At 32.1% G+C, this 17,219-nt stretch overlaps 1 protein-coding gene across 2 annotated transcripts; it reads left to right on the top strand.

Moving 5' to 3' along the window:
• Nucleotides 1–4,478: 4,478 nt before the first annotated feature.
• On the top strand, nucleotides 4,479–7,905 carry LOC140876293 (probable serine/threonine-protein kinase WNK9). 2 transcript variants are annotated; one of them, XM_073280218.1, is made up of 7 exons: nucleotides 4,479–4,762; nucleotides 4,877–4,939; nucleotides 5,031–5,258; nucleotides 5,353–5,573; nucleotides 5,672–5,829; nucleotides 5,919–6,372; nucleotides 6,456–7,905. In XM_073280218.1, exons 1-7 carry the CDS (start codon nucleotides 4,755–4,757, stop codon nucleotides 7,319–7,321), a joined length of 1,998 nt encoding a protein of 665 aa, XP_073136319.1. In that variant the 5' UTR covers nucleotides 4,479–4,754; the 3' UTR covers nucleotides 7,322–7,905. The 2 variants fall into 2 exon arrangements, with proteins under 2 accessions (XP_073136319.1, XP_073136318.1); XM_073280217.1 differs by having other exon boundaries at nucleotides 4,877–4,914; nucleotides 6,456–7,904.
• The last annotated feature ends 9,314 nt before the right edge of the window (nucleotides 7,906–17,219 follow it).

Below are 17,219 nucleotides of genomic sequence, written 5' to 3'. Positions count from 1 at the left end.
TTTATTTTTTAAATATTTTATTTTATTTTTTGCATAATTTTGGTTAATTTAGGTACAAACAAAAAAACAATCGATTGAAATCGGTTCAGTTTGTTCGATTTTAAATTTTGAATTAAAATTGGTTATCCGATATTTCGGTTGAATCGAAATTAAGGGTTTTTTTACTTATTGTCTTTACTTCAGGGGTTTTATGGCTTGTTTTCCCATTTTAGGGGGTTTAGTGCAAATTTCCCACCTCGGAAATTCTACCATTCTAGAAGCTATCTATTCCGTACCATGGTACAATTGATGACTATAAAGTCTTTAACTTGTACTTAATTACTTACATTTACTTTAAAAATATATATAAATGATGTAGTTTTTCAACTGCAACTATTATTTTATGTATTGGCGAAAGAAAAGTAAATATTAAAATATGATCGTTTGAATTAATTTATGGAGGACAAATCCATTGAATCACATCGAAGCATGCATTTCTTGTAGGGTAATTGGGTGAGGAAATTAAATAATATTGCAAAATTGATTTGGCATATCTTATGGTTGACCATGTAAAATGAGAAGCTACGAGGAAGAATAAGGTTTTTCTCATTTTTCTTTGGAAGACACCGACTTAGAATTGAATCTGGATGCAAAATACACAGCACGTTGTTGTGCACTGTATAACCGTTGAATCATGTGAAACTTTCATATGATTCACTTGATCCAACGATGGTGTCTTGTTGGCTTCTTCTTAATTTTTTTTTAAACAAATATATACCCATGAATGTAATTTGGACTTCTTACAAGTTACAACACAATCTCCTTTTTTTACTTTTTTTTAAGCATCGGAAGGATTCCGACCCGAGACATTTCACAACAAAATCTCTTTCTTTTTTACATTTTCTCATTTTGGAACAAGCATACGGAACAATGGGTATAATTGAAATTTGAGACTTTTGTTTTGTTTTGTTTTTGTTTTAAATGTGCATCTTTGAATTGAAACGTCGCAAAAGCGATCACATAACAAACATATACATATGCAATTTGGTTTTTTTTTTTTAAAAAAAATGAAATAAGAGGACCAATATTTTTTAAGGCTACACATAAATGGCGTGATTCATGCGTAGGGGTGGTTCGGTACGGTATACCGCATACCGTATACCGTACCGGAAATTTCGATACCGAAATTTCCGATATCGATACCGTACCGAAAATTTCGGTATATCGACATGAAATTTCGGTATGACATAAATCTATATCGATACCGAACCGAATATCGAAATTCGGTACGGTATCGGTATGATACCGTGTTTTCCGATTTTTTATACTATTTTTTTTTTAAAAAAATATCGGTATACATGGTATCATACCGATACCGTGTATATCGATTTTTTTTCGGTATACCGAAATACCAAAAATTCGAAAATCTTATACCATTACCGATACCGAAAATTTCGGTACGGTATCATACCGTACCGAAATTTAAGGTATATCGAAATTTTCGATATTTTTGGTTTTTTTTCGATACGGTAAAGGCGGTATGACGGCATTTCGGTATTTTTTGCCAGGGCTATTCATGCGCACCATTTCGTTTAACTATACTTCTTTCAAAGTTTGTAAAATCTAAAAATGATTTAAAAATCAAATCCAATCAATTTATTTGAAAATTACTCACTAGGCATGGCTAGAAAACTCAACACAATTTTTAACAAGATAATAATTAAAAGCGTAGTCGTCTTTTCAAGTTTAAATCACGTTTTACTAATTATTCTGCGAACTTAACTTCTAATTTACTATCATTACTACACAGAAGTATAACTTTAGTTAAAAATTAAATGACAAGCAAATAAATAAGATAGTATTCGGAAAAAATCAAATCAAATTATTATAACTTTATTTTATAAAAGGTTGATAGATATATTTAAATTATGAAGCAAAACATTAGACTTTATTGATTGTAAAAAATTTATCCCAAATATTGTTTTTGAAGAAGAAATCTTATTAAGAGTCCGTTTGGTTTAAGAAGTCAAAAGACAAAAAGTGTTTTTTTTTAAAAAAAAATGTTTTTTTATTTCAAATGTGTTTGGATAAATTTGAAATGCTTTTAAAAACACTTAATTAACTCAAAATAAATACTTTTTTAAATCTCTGATATAATAAGCATTAATATTATGACTTGTGTAGATAGATAATTGAACCATGCGCATATGCTACATTAAAAAAATCCATCTTTTAGGAACTGCCCATCTATTTATTTTAGTAAATGCTCAGTTATTACCTTTACATAATATGAAGCCAAATATAATTAAAAAATAAGATATAAATAATAAAATTCACAAATTATCCAATTACTTTCTTGGGATAAAAAGAGGCACTAAGTTTTATATTAAATTTATTTATCATTTATGATTTTTTTAAAACAAAATAACATTTCCTTAAATCCAATTATCCAACAACGTACCACAGTTTGTACTAACCACTGACACGCACTTGTGCCACTGCCAAATGCCACATAATTTAATAATTAAAAAAAAACGATAAATCATTTTTTTTTTTTTTAAGGTTAAATCATTTCTTTATACTTGGTTGGTCCCTCTTCTTGCAAGCTGTTTCAGGCCTGCCTGTCTTTTTTTTTAAAAAAAAATTATAATATATGAGTTTTTATAATAATAAAAAAACTCACATAAAATTGTCTCATAATTTAATTACGTGAAACCGATTTTTATCTGATATCAATCATAAAAAAGTGTCAAATGTATATATAAATCAGTCCATCGATCTTATAAATAAATACTCGTGAGTCTGTCTCATAACAATCTTGTTAATATATATATAGCCACACACATATATATATATAGGGAATATAGTTAAAATAGCCTTGTAAGTTTGCTCATTTTGTGTTTTGGTCCTGTAAGTATTTAATTTTGATTTTTGGTCCTATAAGTTAAGTTATAATTGATTTTTAGTCATTTTTTTCATAGAATGTTGATGTGGCATCAGAAAATGCTGATGTGACACTTAAAAATGTTCAAGTGACATTGAAAAATGATGATATATCTGTTGTGACATCAACAATTAAATTATATGTTTTAAAAAACGGACTGTACCGATCGGTTCAATCGGTTCGACCCGAAACAATCACTGATTTGATCCGAAACACTCTCATAAATCGTTTTAACAGTTGAACCAGCAGAACTGGTCAAAAACCGAAAAATTAGTTTTTCGGTTTTTTGTTTGAAAAATTAGTTTTTTTATTTTAAAACCTTAATTTAATATTTATTATATATATACATGATTATTTGAAATTTTTTTCTTCATTATAAATATTATTTATTAAAATTAGAGTTTATAATTTTTTTGAATATATTTATATAGTTATTTAGTTTTCAAACTATGATAAATATATATTTTTATTTATATAAATTTTTTAAGTTTTTATTAATTTTTAAGAAAATTGAATACTTACAAAATCAAATCACTAAACAAGCAAGTTTAGGAGACTATCTTGACTATTATACCATATATATATATATATATATATATATATATATATTATGAAACAGTGACTCAATCTGTGTGCCATTCTATGCTACATCGACTAAAATTCACCCGATGCAAATTGTGTGGGGTTCGGCCCTTGGACATAGGGGTGGGCATGGGTCGGGTAGTTCGGGTTTCGGGTAGTTCGGGTCGGGTACCCGATTAGTCGGGTAGTATTTTATACTACCCGAAACTGAACTGATAACATCGGGTACCCGACTCTTCGGGTAACCGATTAAGTCGGGTTCGGGTAACCTATTTTTTTTAAAAAAACAAAAAAATTAATTTTTAAAAAATAAAAATAATCAAAATAAATACAAACTTTCTCTCATGAAAGAATAAGGACACAGTCCCTTCCCTCATTCACCAAATCATGCATATTTTGTACTAAAATAATGGGCCTCATAATAAAAGTCCAAACCAATAGCCCAATTAATTTTTATATTTTTAAATAAAGTAATAAAAATCGGATAGTCGGGTACCCGATCGGGTAATTCGGGTAGCAGTTTGCTACCCAAAACCGAACCGACTTAATAATAGTCGGGTTCGGTTACTACCCGAACCCGATTAAAAAACCGAACAACCCGATTTTCGTATTCGATCGAGTTCGGGTCGGGTCGGAACCCGAACTACCCGATCCGATTGCCCACCCCTACTTGGACATGGGGCCCGGGCCATGAACAGCCCAGATCCACGGGTGAATTTCACCCTTTGATCATAGAAGCTCCCGTGTGTTTCAATGTGTTTAGTTTAATATTAATTTTTACAGCTCGTAATGAGATAAAAAGTAGGCTAAAAAGAGTGGTGCTTGCTTTGTCAAGATTCGCGCTTTAACCAAGGAACTAGAAAATAAAATGTTTTTTTAATATATATATATATATATATAAACTGTTTTTTTCGAAAAAAATATTTATGGGATTTAAGTGAAAGATTTACCGGAGGGGGTGATGGGTGTTGTGATCTGTAAGTTGTTGGGAAAATAATTTTTGTCCTTTTTATGGACTTTCCAAAGCCTCTTCTTCCCCCACAAATCATACTCCTTGTATTTCCTCTTGCTTTTTGCTGAATTTTTTTGCATCATTGCTACAGAAAGAAAGATTCCATCTTTCTGTCTCTCGAGTTAAAGAAAATCAGGCCCGAGGAAAATAGATTATTATTGATTTAAGGGATGAACGGTGTTATTGATCTTGATTTAGAAAATTCTGAGTTTGTTGAAGTTGATCCCACTGGAAGATATGGAAGGGTATCCTCTTTTGGCTGTATTTTCTATCTTCCCGATTATATTTCTTACTAACATATGTATTTTATTTTTCTTGAAATTTAGCTTCATGTTTCTTGTTTTGATTTCTGATTGCAGTACAATGAAATTCTTGGAAAAGGGGCTTCAAAAACAGTGTATGTGTTTAATAAACTACATTGGGTATCTCCAAGATTTGACCTTCTAATTATTGATAATTATGACATTTCATTTATTCACTTTTGGGTTCAATTTCTCTGCTTTTTTGTTTCAGTTACAGAGCTTTTGATGAGTATGAAGGGATTGAAGTAGCTTGGAACCAGGTGAAGCTCTACGATTTTCTACAGAGCCCTGAAGATCTGGAGAGGCTGTATTGTGAGATCCATTTACTCAAGACTTTGAAACACAGCAATATTATGAAATTCTACTCATCTTGGGTTGATACCACCAATAGAAACATCAATTTTGTGACAGAAATGTTCACGTCTGGTACCCTCAGACAGTAAGTCTCCATTTGTTGTGGATTTGGTGTATCTGGGATCTTAAAATCTTTATCTTTGATACGAATTTGTGTGGTTTTCGTTCGTCGGAAATAGATACAGGTTGAAGCATAAAAGGGTGAATACTAGAGCTATCAAACATTGGTGTAGGCAGATTTTACAAGGGCTTCTTTATCTCCACAGTCATGATCCTCCTGTGATTCATAGAGATCTGAAATGTGACAACATTTTTATTAATGGGAATCAAGGTGAAGTCAAGATTGGTGATCTGGGATTAGCCGCAATCCTTCGGAAATCACATGCTGCTCGGTGTGTGGGTACGACTGATATTTTTCGAAGTTTCTTGAAATTCTTTTTTGTGAATTTACGTAAAAGCTTGATATAGCATCGGATTTCGGTTGTTGATTGATTATAGGAACACCGGAGTTCATGGCTCCGGAGGTGTATGAAGAGGAATATAATGAATTAGTGGATATCTATTCATTTGGAATGTGCATTTTGGAAATGGTGACTTTTGAGTATCCATATAGTGAATGCACTCATCCTGCTCAAATTTATAAGAGAGTGATCTCTGTAAGAATCTGGACTAAATTTGTTCCTGTCAATCTATAACTTAAGCAATTTTTCTTTTTCATTTTAAGATTTGTTGTTCTTCATCTTAGGGGAAGAAACCAGATGCCCTTTACAAAGTTAAGGATCTTGATGTACGAAGATTTGTTGAAAAGTGTTTAGCGACGGTGTCTGACCGGTTATCCGCCTGGGAACTTCTCAATGACCCTTTTCTCCAAACCGATGATTATTTTTATGATTTTAGGATGTTGAATTATCAGAGAGATTATGATGAAATTGGTTCGATTTTAAAGCAACCCCTCTTGAGTGCTATGACGAGTGCTCGTCATAGCACGACCAGTTCTTTAGCCAATGGTTACTCAAACTATCTTTGTTATGATCACGAAAACGACTTGGATTGTCACTCGGTTGAGTATGAAGCCAATGAGATAGATTTATTCACAAATCATGAAGATGATCATTTGGATAATGTGGACATTAAAGTCAAGGGGAGAAGGAGTGAAGATGGGACTATCTTTTTGAAACTCAGAATTGCTGATAAAGAAGGTATATATGTTTCAGATTCATTTATATGGAAAATTCTCATCATGACATGCTGAAATAAATGAGTTTCAAATTGGTGTTTGCAGGTCGTGTCCGGAATATATACTTCCCTTTTGACACTGAAACGGATACAGCTTCGAGTGTTGCTGCTGAAATGGTTTCTGAGTTGGATATTACAGATCAAGATGTAACCAAGATTGCGGATATGATTGACGCCCAAATAATTTTGTTGGTACCGGATTGGAAAAAGGGTGCCGTGTTTGAAGAAAATATTCATAAAAGTGGTAGTAACTACTGTCAAAATTGTGCGTCAGAAGGTGCTAAAGCTGGCTATTTATCATCCCACAAACCAGGAAAGAATCTGCAAGCTCTTCAATGTTCTAAGCACGGATGCGGAGCGATACATGGTCGTTTTGAAGAGATTACGTACCAAGTTGAAGGGCTGGAGCAATGTATTACAGATGGTGCCCCAGTGTGTTCAAGCCAGTCGGATGGTGAGCAAAATCCACACACATCCCATTTATCCTATAACTTTGGAGATGAACATGAAGCGTCGGAGCAAAATAACAAGGATGAATCAAATGTAAGAATCGACAAAGAGAAGGCATCTGATGGGAATGAGAGTAAGCAGGAATTCAAATGGCTCAAGGCCAAGTATGAGATAAAGTTGAGGGAGCTTGGAGATGAGAAAATCGGGGTTGTGGTCAAGAATCCGAGTTTGGATTCTCACCCAGAAGAACATAAAAACGATACATGGGACGAGAACAGTGAATTTAGGCTTGAATCTTTTGCCTCAATGAAGCATGCTACAACATTCTCATCAGCAATTTCTGAAAGGAAACATGATTATGAGTCTGCCTACAGTTTATGTAGTCCGGCGCACATGGTCACGGCTAAGAGTTTCTATCTCCACAGAGGCAGTTCTCTACCAGTTGATGCTACAGATTTCTAAAACTTTGAGAAGTTCTTGTCATAATATTTGACTATATTTTGATCAAAGAAGAAATCTCTACTCAATTCACAATAGCGGAATGGAGCGGATTCGTTGTCCATTGTCCAGCCTTACGTGTAAAATGTTGATGTAGTTCTTGCAGATAATGAATTCTCATCTTCAAACGAAAGTGACTTCCATTTGAGTTCAAAATGAAGGAATGTACATCACCAACAAAGATATTAAGAACAGCAAGAATGGTTTCTTGAATTGACCCTTTCCTTTATTCCCAATAAAAAGTGGGGATCTATTTTTTCTCTTTTCCCAATTGCGGGATGCCCCACGCTAAAGAACTTGATCATAGGTCAAGTCTTGGTGTCTAGAAGCTTTCATGGCGGGAGAATATAGTTATAGAGCAACTGAAAACGTGATGTTCTCTTTCAAAAAAAAAAAAGAAAACGTGATGTTCATATTGCATACGGTTTTTGAAAAATAATAATAATTCTATCATTTGGCTTGTTCTCACTTGTTAACTGTAACTTTCGGCACGTAGCAAATAGCTGATTCTATATTTTCTATTGGAGATTAAGATCGTGTATTCGATTACTCTAAGTTTTGAGGTGGTATCATGTTTGATACGTCGTATCGTTTTAATAGATTTTGTGTTGTAGTAGAGTTGTACTATTATCATTTGCTATGATTTTTAATAAATCAAGAAGCATTTTAATCATATATCTATATCAAGAGAAAATATTAATTAGAATCATTTTAATTCATTTCATGCACACGCTACTTGTCTACACTTGATCTTGCACAAGTTTGATGGTGAAACGTCATTTGAGTTCTTATCAACAATTTTGATGCCTAAAAGTAAACTATAAAATTTAATGTCCCCACTCTACAACAACTTGCGTCGATGTATCCAGAAATTGTTTATACGGTTCAATTCCAGTTGCCTTTTGCATGGCACCACAAATGCACTATCGACACAAGGACAAGATGGCCGAATATTACCGATGTGTTAGTTGGTTTTGCCTAATTTGCAGGCAAGATCAAGATGCTTGGGCCTCCCAAGAAGTCACGCTTGAATGAGATGTTAGGTTCATCATGCTTGTTTTATGTAATAAAGATAGCTAGGGAAAATTGTTTTTTTTCACCTAAGTTTGTCATTTTGCGATTTCGATCTTTTATATTTTTAAATTTCAGTTTTAGTTCACTATCTTTATTTTTTTTTGGCAATTTTAGTTATTTGTTTGATGTGGCGCTAATGTCGCATCAATGCAGTGCTAATGTGGAGCTGACGTGTATAGTGTCACGTAAGTATTTTCGAAAAAAGACTGAAATTGCCAAAAATCAGAGCATGCAGAACTAAAACTGAAATATGAAAACATAAAAAAACGAAATCGGAAAGTGACAAACATACATGACCAAATTGCAGTTTTTCCGATAAAGATGTGAAGTTCTTTTTTCCCATAGTGTCTGAGTTGGTGAGCGTTTGAACGGTGTGGAGTTCGATTCTTCCTCCCATCACTTTCTCAGGTGAGCTTCTAATACATAATTTGTCCAGTAAGGTTTACCAAACTAGCGTGGTCTATAAATTATTGCGTTAGCTTGGACGTTTACGGTTTACTCGTTATATGTCGAATGATAGTGATTGCGAGTTTATCATCATTAGGAAAAAAGATATGATTTTTTTTTTTTGTTGGAGGAGATTTGTAGGCAAGTGGATTAAAAGAATGATCAAAGTTCTTGAAGAGAGTAACTCTATTATTTAGGGACAAGATTATGATTGTTATTATCATAAAAACAAAAATAGAACAAAATGATTCCTATTTCATTATAGATGAGGTATTAAATATTATACCTTTTTTGATAAACTTATATATTTATTTAAAAAATATATATGAAAAAATATGGAATTTCCTAAGCCGAGGAAAATGATCTCAACTGGTAAATCCGATGTTGGCCTTGGTAATGACCCATGTTTTATTACATGAGACCGAGCATAATCAAAACTTGATGCTTTTTCCAACCCCCAACCTCCATCAATAGCGTAAGGCATGGATCATTTATGATGTCCACATCTAATATATTGTTTCAACGTTTAGAAAGTTCATTGCATGCCCACCGGCCACCGGTTTATGTTGAGTGGTCATCTATCAATTCAAGTGCATATTATTTATTAGAGTATCTATCTAATGAGACGATCTTACAAATCTTTATCAGTGAGATGGATCAATCTTATTCATATAAATATTTACAATAAGAATGTAATATTATATATATATATATATATAAAACAACACAATAACTCCTATAAAACCATTTCATAGATCAATTTTGTGAAACGTATCTTCTATTTGACCCAACACATTAAAAATTATTATGTTATATGCCAAATTATTACTTTTTAATAAATATGAGCCGAGTTTTTTAGTCTCAATGGCGGAGCCAAGATTTTGACTTTATCTGGGCTATAATTTATTTTTTTTTTTGTCAAAAACAAAATAATACATAGCAATTAAAATTGTAACCCGGCTAGAATTCTTTTTTTTTTTTTTTTGCCAAAAACAAAATAATACATATATAGCTATTTAAAATTGAAAGATACATATTATTGGTAATTTCAAAATTTTATAACTTACACGATCTTCAATAACCTTTTAAACTCGTAAAATTTGAAAACATTTGACAATATAATTTTTTATATATTCATCATCCTTTAATATTGTTTTCCTTATTTATCTCCTTGATTTGGCATTAAACTATTAAAAACAAACATATTGAAATAAGGCTAGAATCAAAGTAAATATTAATATAAGAGAATGAGAATATCAGTATGTAAATATTAACCAATACAAACTAAAAATACAAAGGAATATTAATTTGCCCAAGACTTGTTAGATGTGCGCCTGTGGCACCAATTTCCCATAATTGGGAGAGGTCTTGGGTTCAAGACCCTGTAAACACCCTCACTCCAATATTAAAAAAAAAAAAAAAAACAAGGGAATGTTAATTTATATTTTAAAAATTAAAATGAATTTTCTATTACTATTCAAAAATCATATGTAAATCCTAATCTATAATTAATCTCCAATTTACAACAATAACAATGAGAATATCAAAACGAAACACAAAGAATAAACGAAACAAAATGGAAAAAAAAAACTGGAGTAAACTTAATATAAACAAAATAACATTCAATGTGCGTGTGATTCGAATTCTTATTTTGTAATTTTCACTCATGCATATTTATTTTTGATCCAATTGTCGCTAGTTTTTCTTTAGGTTTTAATTGTTTGCTGATTTTCTTAGCCCTCTTTTTTTATGAGTCGAGTTCGAATCATTTTATTTTATGTTGAAAAAAAAAATTGAATGAATTGTTGGTGTAATACCCGGAAATTTTAATACGTGAATTCGCATGCATAATTAGGGAAATTAATTATTTAAAAATTTATATTTGGGTTAAATGACATTTATGTGAATTATATGCATGATTAAAATTTATTTTTAGCATTTAACCCATAATTATTATATTTTTAGATTTTTAAGAATTTTATTGAGTGGATTGCGTAGACGGGACCGTGGACGGACGAGATGCCAAAATATTTAGCCAAAAATATTTTATGAGTTTTTTTGAGCCTTAAAATATTATTTTAAGGTATTGTGTCAAGAAAATTTTAGTATTTAATTATATATTAATTTAAAAATTGATTTTTGGCCAAAATAAGTCATTTTAAGGACTTTTATTAATAATTAAAAATTTTCTAATTTGATATTTCGGGATTTAATATTTTTCCATCAGATTATTATTATTTATTTAGGGTTTTAAATATTTAATTAGACATGATTTTATTCCTAAATTAATATCCTATTTTTTTATTTTATTTAATTTATTTAAAACCTAAAACCTACCCTACCAATGGAAACCCATCAGCCGACTTCACCCATCCCCTTCACTCCCATTCTCTCGTTCCAGTAGGTTTCAAGCCCCCATAGCCGATCCAACCAAGCTCCACCTTTGAAGGTTTTTGGTTCGTTCGTCGTCCCGGAGTCCCGTAAACGCATCAATCGTTGTCAAATAATTATCAAAGACATGTCTATTCCTTCGTTTGAACACCATATACGCTACTATGCACGCATGATGGATTTATTTCAGATTTGTATCATGAACTTTTCGATTTATGCATGTAGGTAAGGTTTTGGATGTGTGTTGATGATTTGTTCACTCATGGCTCACGTTTTTAATTGCATGGTTCGGTCCAGAGGCTAGGGCTCGGTCCAGGGGTGTCCTAGGGTGCCTTCGAGTCAAGCATGGCTGCTGGGTTAGACTGGAATGGGCTAGGGTTGATCTGATGCATGGGTGTTGTTGGGGGTGACACTGCATGGCTTGGGGAAAGAAGCCATCGGCTTCTGGGTTAGGGACCATGGCTCGGGCTGAGCCATGGTGGGTAAGGACCGCCTAGACGTGGGCTACGTCTGGGCGGCGGCGCTCCGGCCATGGGCGGCCGGAGCCGGCCGGCAGCAGGCCATGAAGGCCTGCTGCACACGGCCGAAAGGAAGAGGGGAAGGGGGTTCGGGTTTGGGTAGTGGCTGGGGCTGGGCCGGGTCTGGGTGGTCTGGGTCGGGTCAGTAGGGTCTAGGGTCGGGTCAGGTAGGTCCGGGTCCAGGCTAGGTGGGCCGGGCTTGAGTATTTTAATTTTAAAATGTTTAATGTTTTAATTGGTTTTTGAGCCATTTAATTAGAAATAAAATTATTTGGGCTTCCAAATAATTTTATTTGGGCTTTTTAAATTATTTTTAAGTTAACCCAATAATTTTATGAGCCCGTGGGCCCATCGGAATTTTTGGGCTAGTCAGTGATTTTATTGGGTCAGTCTAGGAATTTTTATGAATTAATTAGTTATTGGGCCTAAATATTTTTATTTAAGCCCAATAACATTTAAGTATTTTATTTTAGTAAAATTATAATTTTTAAAATTATTTATTAATTATGGGCTTTAAGTTAAGATTAATGGGCCTAGATGAGTGATCAGCAGTCTGGACCAATCTATGGAAAAAAAATAAATAAGTCCGGAATATATATTTAATTATTTTATGCATGAAATTCATATTTTAGTATAAGTATATTTATTATGAAAAATAAATTAAATATATATTACGGACAAATTTTCAGTGCATGCATACATGAAATATTTTATGATGTGTTTATGATTAAGAATTGAGCATGTAAAATATTTTTATGGAAATTGAAGTGATGTGACAGCACAGAGGTGGTTTACCACCGGCACAGAGGTAGTTCTACTACCGGCATAGAAGTGGTTTTACCACTGGCACAGAGGTAGTTTACTACCGGCATAGAGGTGGATTTATCCACCGCCACGTACGATGGTTCTTTAGACTGATCAGTTGGCACAGTTATTAGTCACATTTATGGATATGACCATACTCAGTTTTTATGTTTATGACATGCTCAATTATGTTATGTATGTTGAAGATTGTTATGTTATGTTTATGATTTATGATTCAGCATTTATGTTATGAAAAATGTTTACATGCATGCTCATGTACATGTATATGTATTAGTATCTACGTGATGCATTATTTTAACCCTTGTTATAAAGGATTAGACATGTTGAGCCTTTAGGCTCACTACGCTTATATGGTGCAGGTGAGTATGATGTAGCTCCTACCGGTGGCGAGGACGTATGAGCGAGCATGGCAGTGGCCCCGTGACCGTCTCGCTAGGATTTTATTTATGCACGAGTTATATATTCAGGATATTTTTATGTTTTCAGTGGTTATGATTAATTATTGATTTTTCATGATTTTAGTAGACATAAGTTATAAATTTTCACTATAGACATTATTTTATCTATTGCATGACTCAAGATTTTATCAAATAACTGTTTATTATTTTTATTTTTGTTAATTAAGCGAGTTATTATTTGTAATATTATTTTTAATGTTTATACATATATGTATGGGCGTATATGTATATAGTATTAAAAAAAAAAAAAAATTTCCGCATTTAGTAGTACTAGGCGTTTCAGTTGGAATAAATGGCTTGAAATGGGCTTGAAATACTTTTTCCAAAGCTTGTCCCAAGTGTTGAAAAATTTGAATTTGGTGAAATAAATTGGAGGGAAAGTTGTCCAACATTGGTACAACTCCAATGTATTGCTCACCTTATATAATCCAATTTTGAATTATGGGATTGAACCCTTAGGGCACCGGATGTTTTGTAAAGGGGCAAGACGCTAATCGATGCAATAAACAAACACGTTGCGCGCGCGCGCGCGGCCAGAGGCAATGCGAGGTCATATGATCCTATTATTTTTTTGATCAAATTTAGTTAAAATAATATTTATTATTATTTTATATGTGCGCCCGATCTGCATATCCGAAAAGTAACGACTGTTTCTGGGCTTTTTCTATCATGGGTTGCATCCTTAGGAAAGTCACGACTCTTTCTGGGCTTTTTCTGTCATGGGTTGCATTCTTAAGCCATAAAACATGTTCTTTGGACTCATAGTATATATTTATGACTGTTATAACGCAGAGAATTTAATCGGTAACATTTGATAACGTGATAAATCAGATTTCTCTGAAAATTCTTCCGTCTATCTCACAAAAGTCAAGTTGACACATATTTTCGTTCGTCGAAGATTGAGATATTTGTTGTGCTGCTATATCTCGATTATAAAGTCGTTGTATCTTAGAGATGATTGTCGCCAACGTTTAAGCATTGTTAACGGGCAATTTCGTCTTGTGAATAGAGAGATTCTTTCGCCTCGACTTGTTGTTGATGTTGTTGCTGTTAGTGCTGGTGTGTTCAGAATTCAGAATACTATCCTTATAACATTTTAGAAATTAGATGTTCGGGCTATTAAAAATTTGAACTAAACTCAATATACAAAAAATAAAAAAATAAATGAAGATTACCCGGGCTATAGCCCAGGTGGAGCTCAATGTGGCTCCGCCCTTGGCTAGTATAATGGTTATACATTCGTGAGACTGTCTCACAAGAGACTTGCTCAAAAAAAATAATTTTTTGTATATTTATTGTTATAAAAATAAATGCAAATGAGTTATCGTTTCATAGATTAATTTTGTGAGACGAATATCCTATTCGACACAACTATTATTATGTTTTATGTCAAAATTATTATTTTTTATTATAAATATGCTCAAGTGTGTCCGTCTCACGGATATACACTCGTGACTGTCTAATAAGAAACCTACACAAAAATAATTATTTTTTTATGTTGACCCAAATAAGAGATTCGACTCACAAATTGACCCATGAGACCATCTCACAGGAGATAGACTTATTGTTATCAAAGTAAATGCAAAAGAAATTACTGTTATCACTTACTAATTTTGTGAGATAGACTTCTTTTCGACATATCTAACAAATAAATATCTATAAGACTATCTCATAAGAGATATTATGTATATATACATGAAATACAAATTAATAAATTATCCAATACTTTATTAATGATCTTCATCTATTTTTTTAAGGTGAGAAATATAGTGGGAACTTAGTGGTCTTTCGACGTTCATGAACTGAAACTTTGCATCACAAAGGCAACGGACATTCAAAAGTTGGTTTACTCTCATTTAATCCTAAAGATTATATTAAATACCCTTAAATACACAACTAATTAAATCTTTAATGAAGTAAATTATTAAGGTTTTTTTCTCTAACATAAAACTATTGCGGGTTGATGAGGATACATAGATGCTTGAGGATACATAGATGTTACACTTAACGTAATATTTAATTTCAATCATTAATCCAAAGGCTCGTATCTCAATATATGAGTTAATATTAATTTTTTTCTTTAGTTATATATAGAAGAAATTATTATAATTGAATCTCGAACTCAAGATCTCATCTCAAACTTAGGATTTTGACTTTAGATGATCTGCAAATCATCGACATGAGTAATATTAATATTGATAGTGTTAATATGACAAAATATTGGTCATAGATCAACTCTTGGTATAATAATAATATACATAATACTCATTGGGATATCTTGAACTCAAATTTTATCGCGTTAGACCAACTCTTCAAAATTGATACTGGAACATTTTCTAACTTTGGTCCCAAAACCAGAATTTTTTTTTTTTTTTTGAATAAGAGAACCAGATTTAGGATTAAGTCGTTCAGTTCCATACTCTACCTAGTTCTAGGTCATAGAAGAAGAGATTGGAATATTAATACCAACATTAGTTTTTTATCTTGTAGCATGCATAGGCAAATTATTTTTATTTTAATTTATAACAAAAATTAAAAATATTCATAATATTCGAAATAAAATTAGTAAAAAAAAATTAATTAGTTTGATTATCTCATGAGTCAGCATGGCTATTTAATTTCTTTAAAAAATAAATGTAGATTCAAATCCGTTCAAATCGTATGCAATTGAAAAAAACCTAACCCGAATCGATCAAAAAAATATCGGGTTGGAGCGATAGGCTTTCGGGGCGGATCAGATCGGATTGACCCGAAATATGACCCCAAAAATGATCAGGTTCGGGTCAACAGAGGTTGATGTTGACCCAAGATGAATCAAAAAATTATATTATTATTATTTTATATAGAAATAAGAAAGATTAACCATATTTTTATATATTGTATATTTGAAAAAAAATAAATTATGGTACGTTGATAGAATATATTTCATCATTTAATATTCATTTGGTAAAATTTGGATTTTTTTCAACAATTTTTTATTTTTGTAGTGAGTAACTTTAAAGTTTAAATTTTCTAATAATAGACTTTCAAATTTAAATTATATATAATCAAAATTTTATTATTGTGTGTTTAAATTAAAATATCACTATTATTATCGTGTGTTTTGATTTTTGATTTAATTATTTTGTTAAAAATAAAAAGATACAAAATCAAATCGAATTGGTTCGAGTTAGTTTGATTTGACTTGATTATTTTCAGGTTATTTTAAACTCGGATCGAGTGATTTTTAAGTAATACATTGCATCAATCATACCTGAATTCACGCATCTCACCCAATTGACACGCCTGACAAAAAAATCGTGTCCGAGCAATACGACTTTATGGAGAAATCTTACACTTTGTCAGGTCTAAATTCTAATCATAATCTTAAAATGACATTTTCGAAATTAGAATTGGAGAGTTTGATTGTAATGGAAATAAAATATTTGATTGCAATTAAAATAAAAAAAAATTATTTTATTTCCATTACAAACATTTCGTAGTTGGTGCAGATTTTCCGTCGGGTGGTCCGTGGATTAATGATGAATGATGTAGCCGGAAAATATTTGTATCCGATAGGTTGTTTTTGCAAAATTCGGAGTATTGTACGTTTTAGTCGAGATTTTCAATGACGTCATAAAACAAAGACAAAGGAGTCGGGAGGGTTTCCGTCGAAGGCACTTCGACGTTCAAATCAGTGATTACTTAAAAAATAATAATCGAGAGTATAGCGTTATAGTGCTAAATAAAGTGTGTACCATAATGAGGTGACTTGAACTATTTATAGTTATTCGGAGAGTTTCACGGGCTTTAACCTCTTATGGGCTTTTGTAGAATTCAGGATCTGCTTAAATTAAATATATATAATACTTAAATAATTTTGAAACTCAAAAATATTTGGAGTGAATATTTATGATTGAGTCTAGACCCAGTATAATTTTTAGATGAAAGTGTAACCCATGAATTAAAATGAAACAATGAAATGAAAGAACGAAAGTGAAATGGTTTTCTTCGTTGCCCGTCAGTCAAAGTGTAAGCCACATATAAAATGTCCAATACAAAAAGTAAAAAACAATTAAAATTTAAAGCCGAGCTTATGTTCTTAATATTTTTAAGGGGAGTGTTATTTACACTCCAAAATATATTAATCACACTCCACTTTAATTTTTT

This window comes from Henckelia pumila, chromosome 1 (assembly GCF_033568475.1).
Source record: "Henckelia pumila isolate YLH828 chromosome 1, ASM3356847v2, whole genome shotgun sequence".
In the NCBI taxonomy this organism is placed as follows: domain Eukaryota; kingdom Viridiplantae; phylum Streptophyta; class Magnoliopsida; order Lamiales; family Gesneriaceae; genus Henckelia; species Henckelia pumila.
This window is presented reverse-complemented; position numbering and strand designations above follow the sequence as displayed.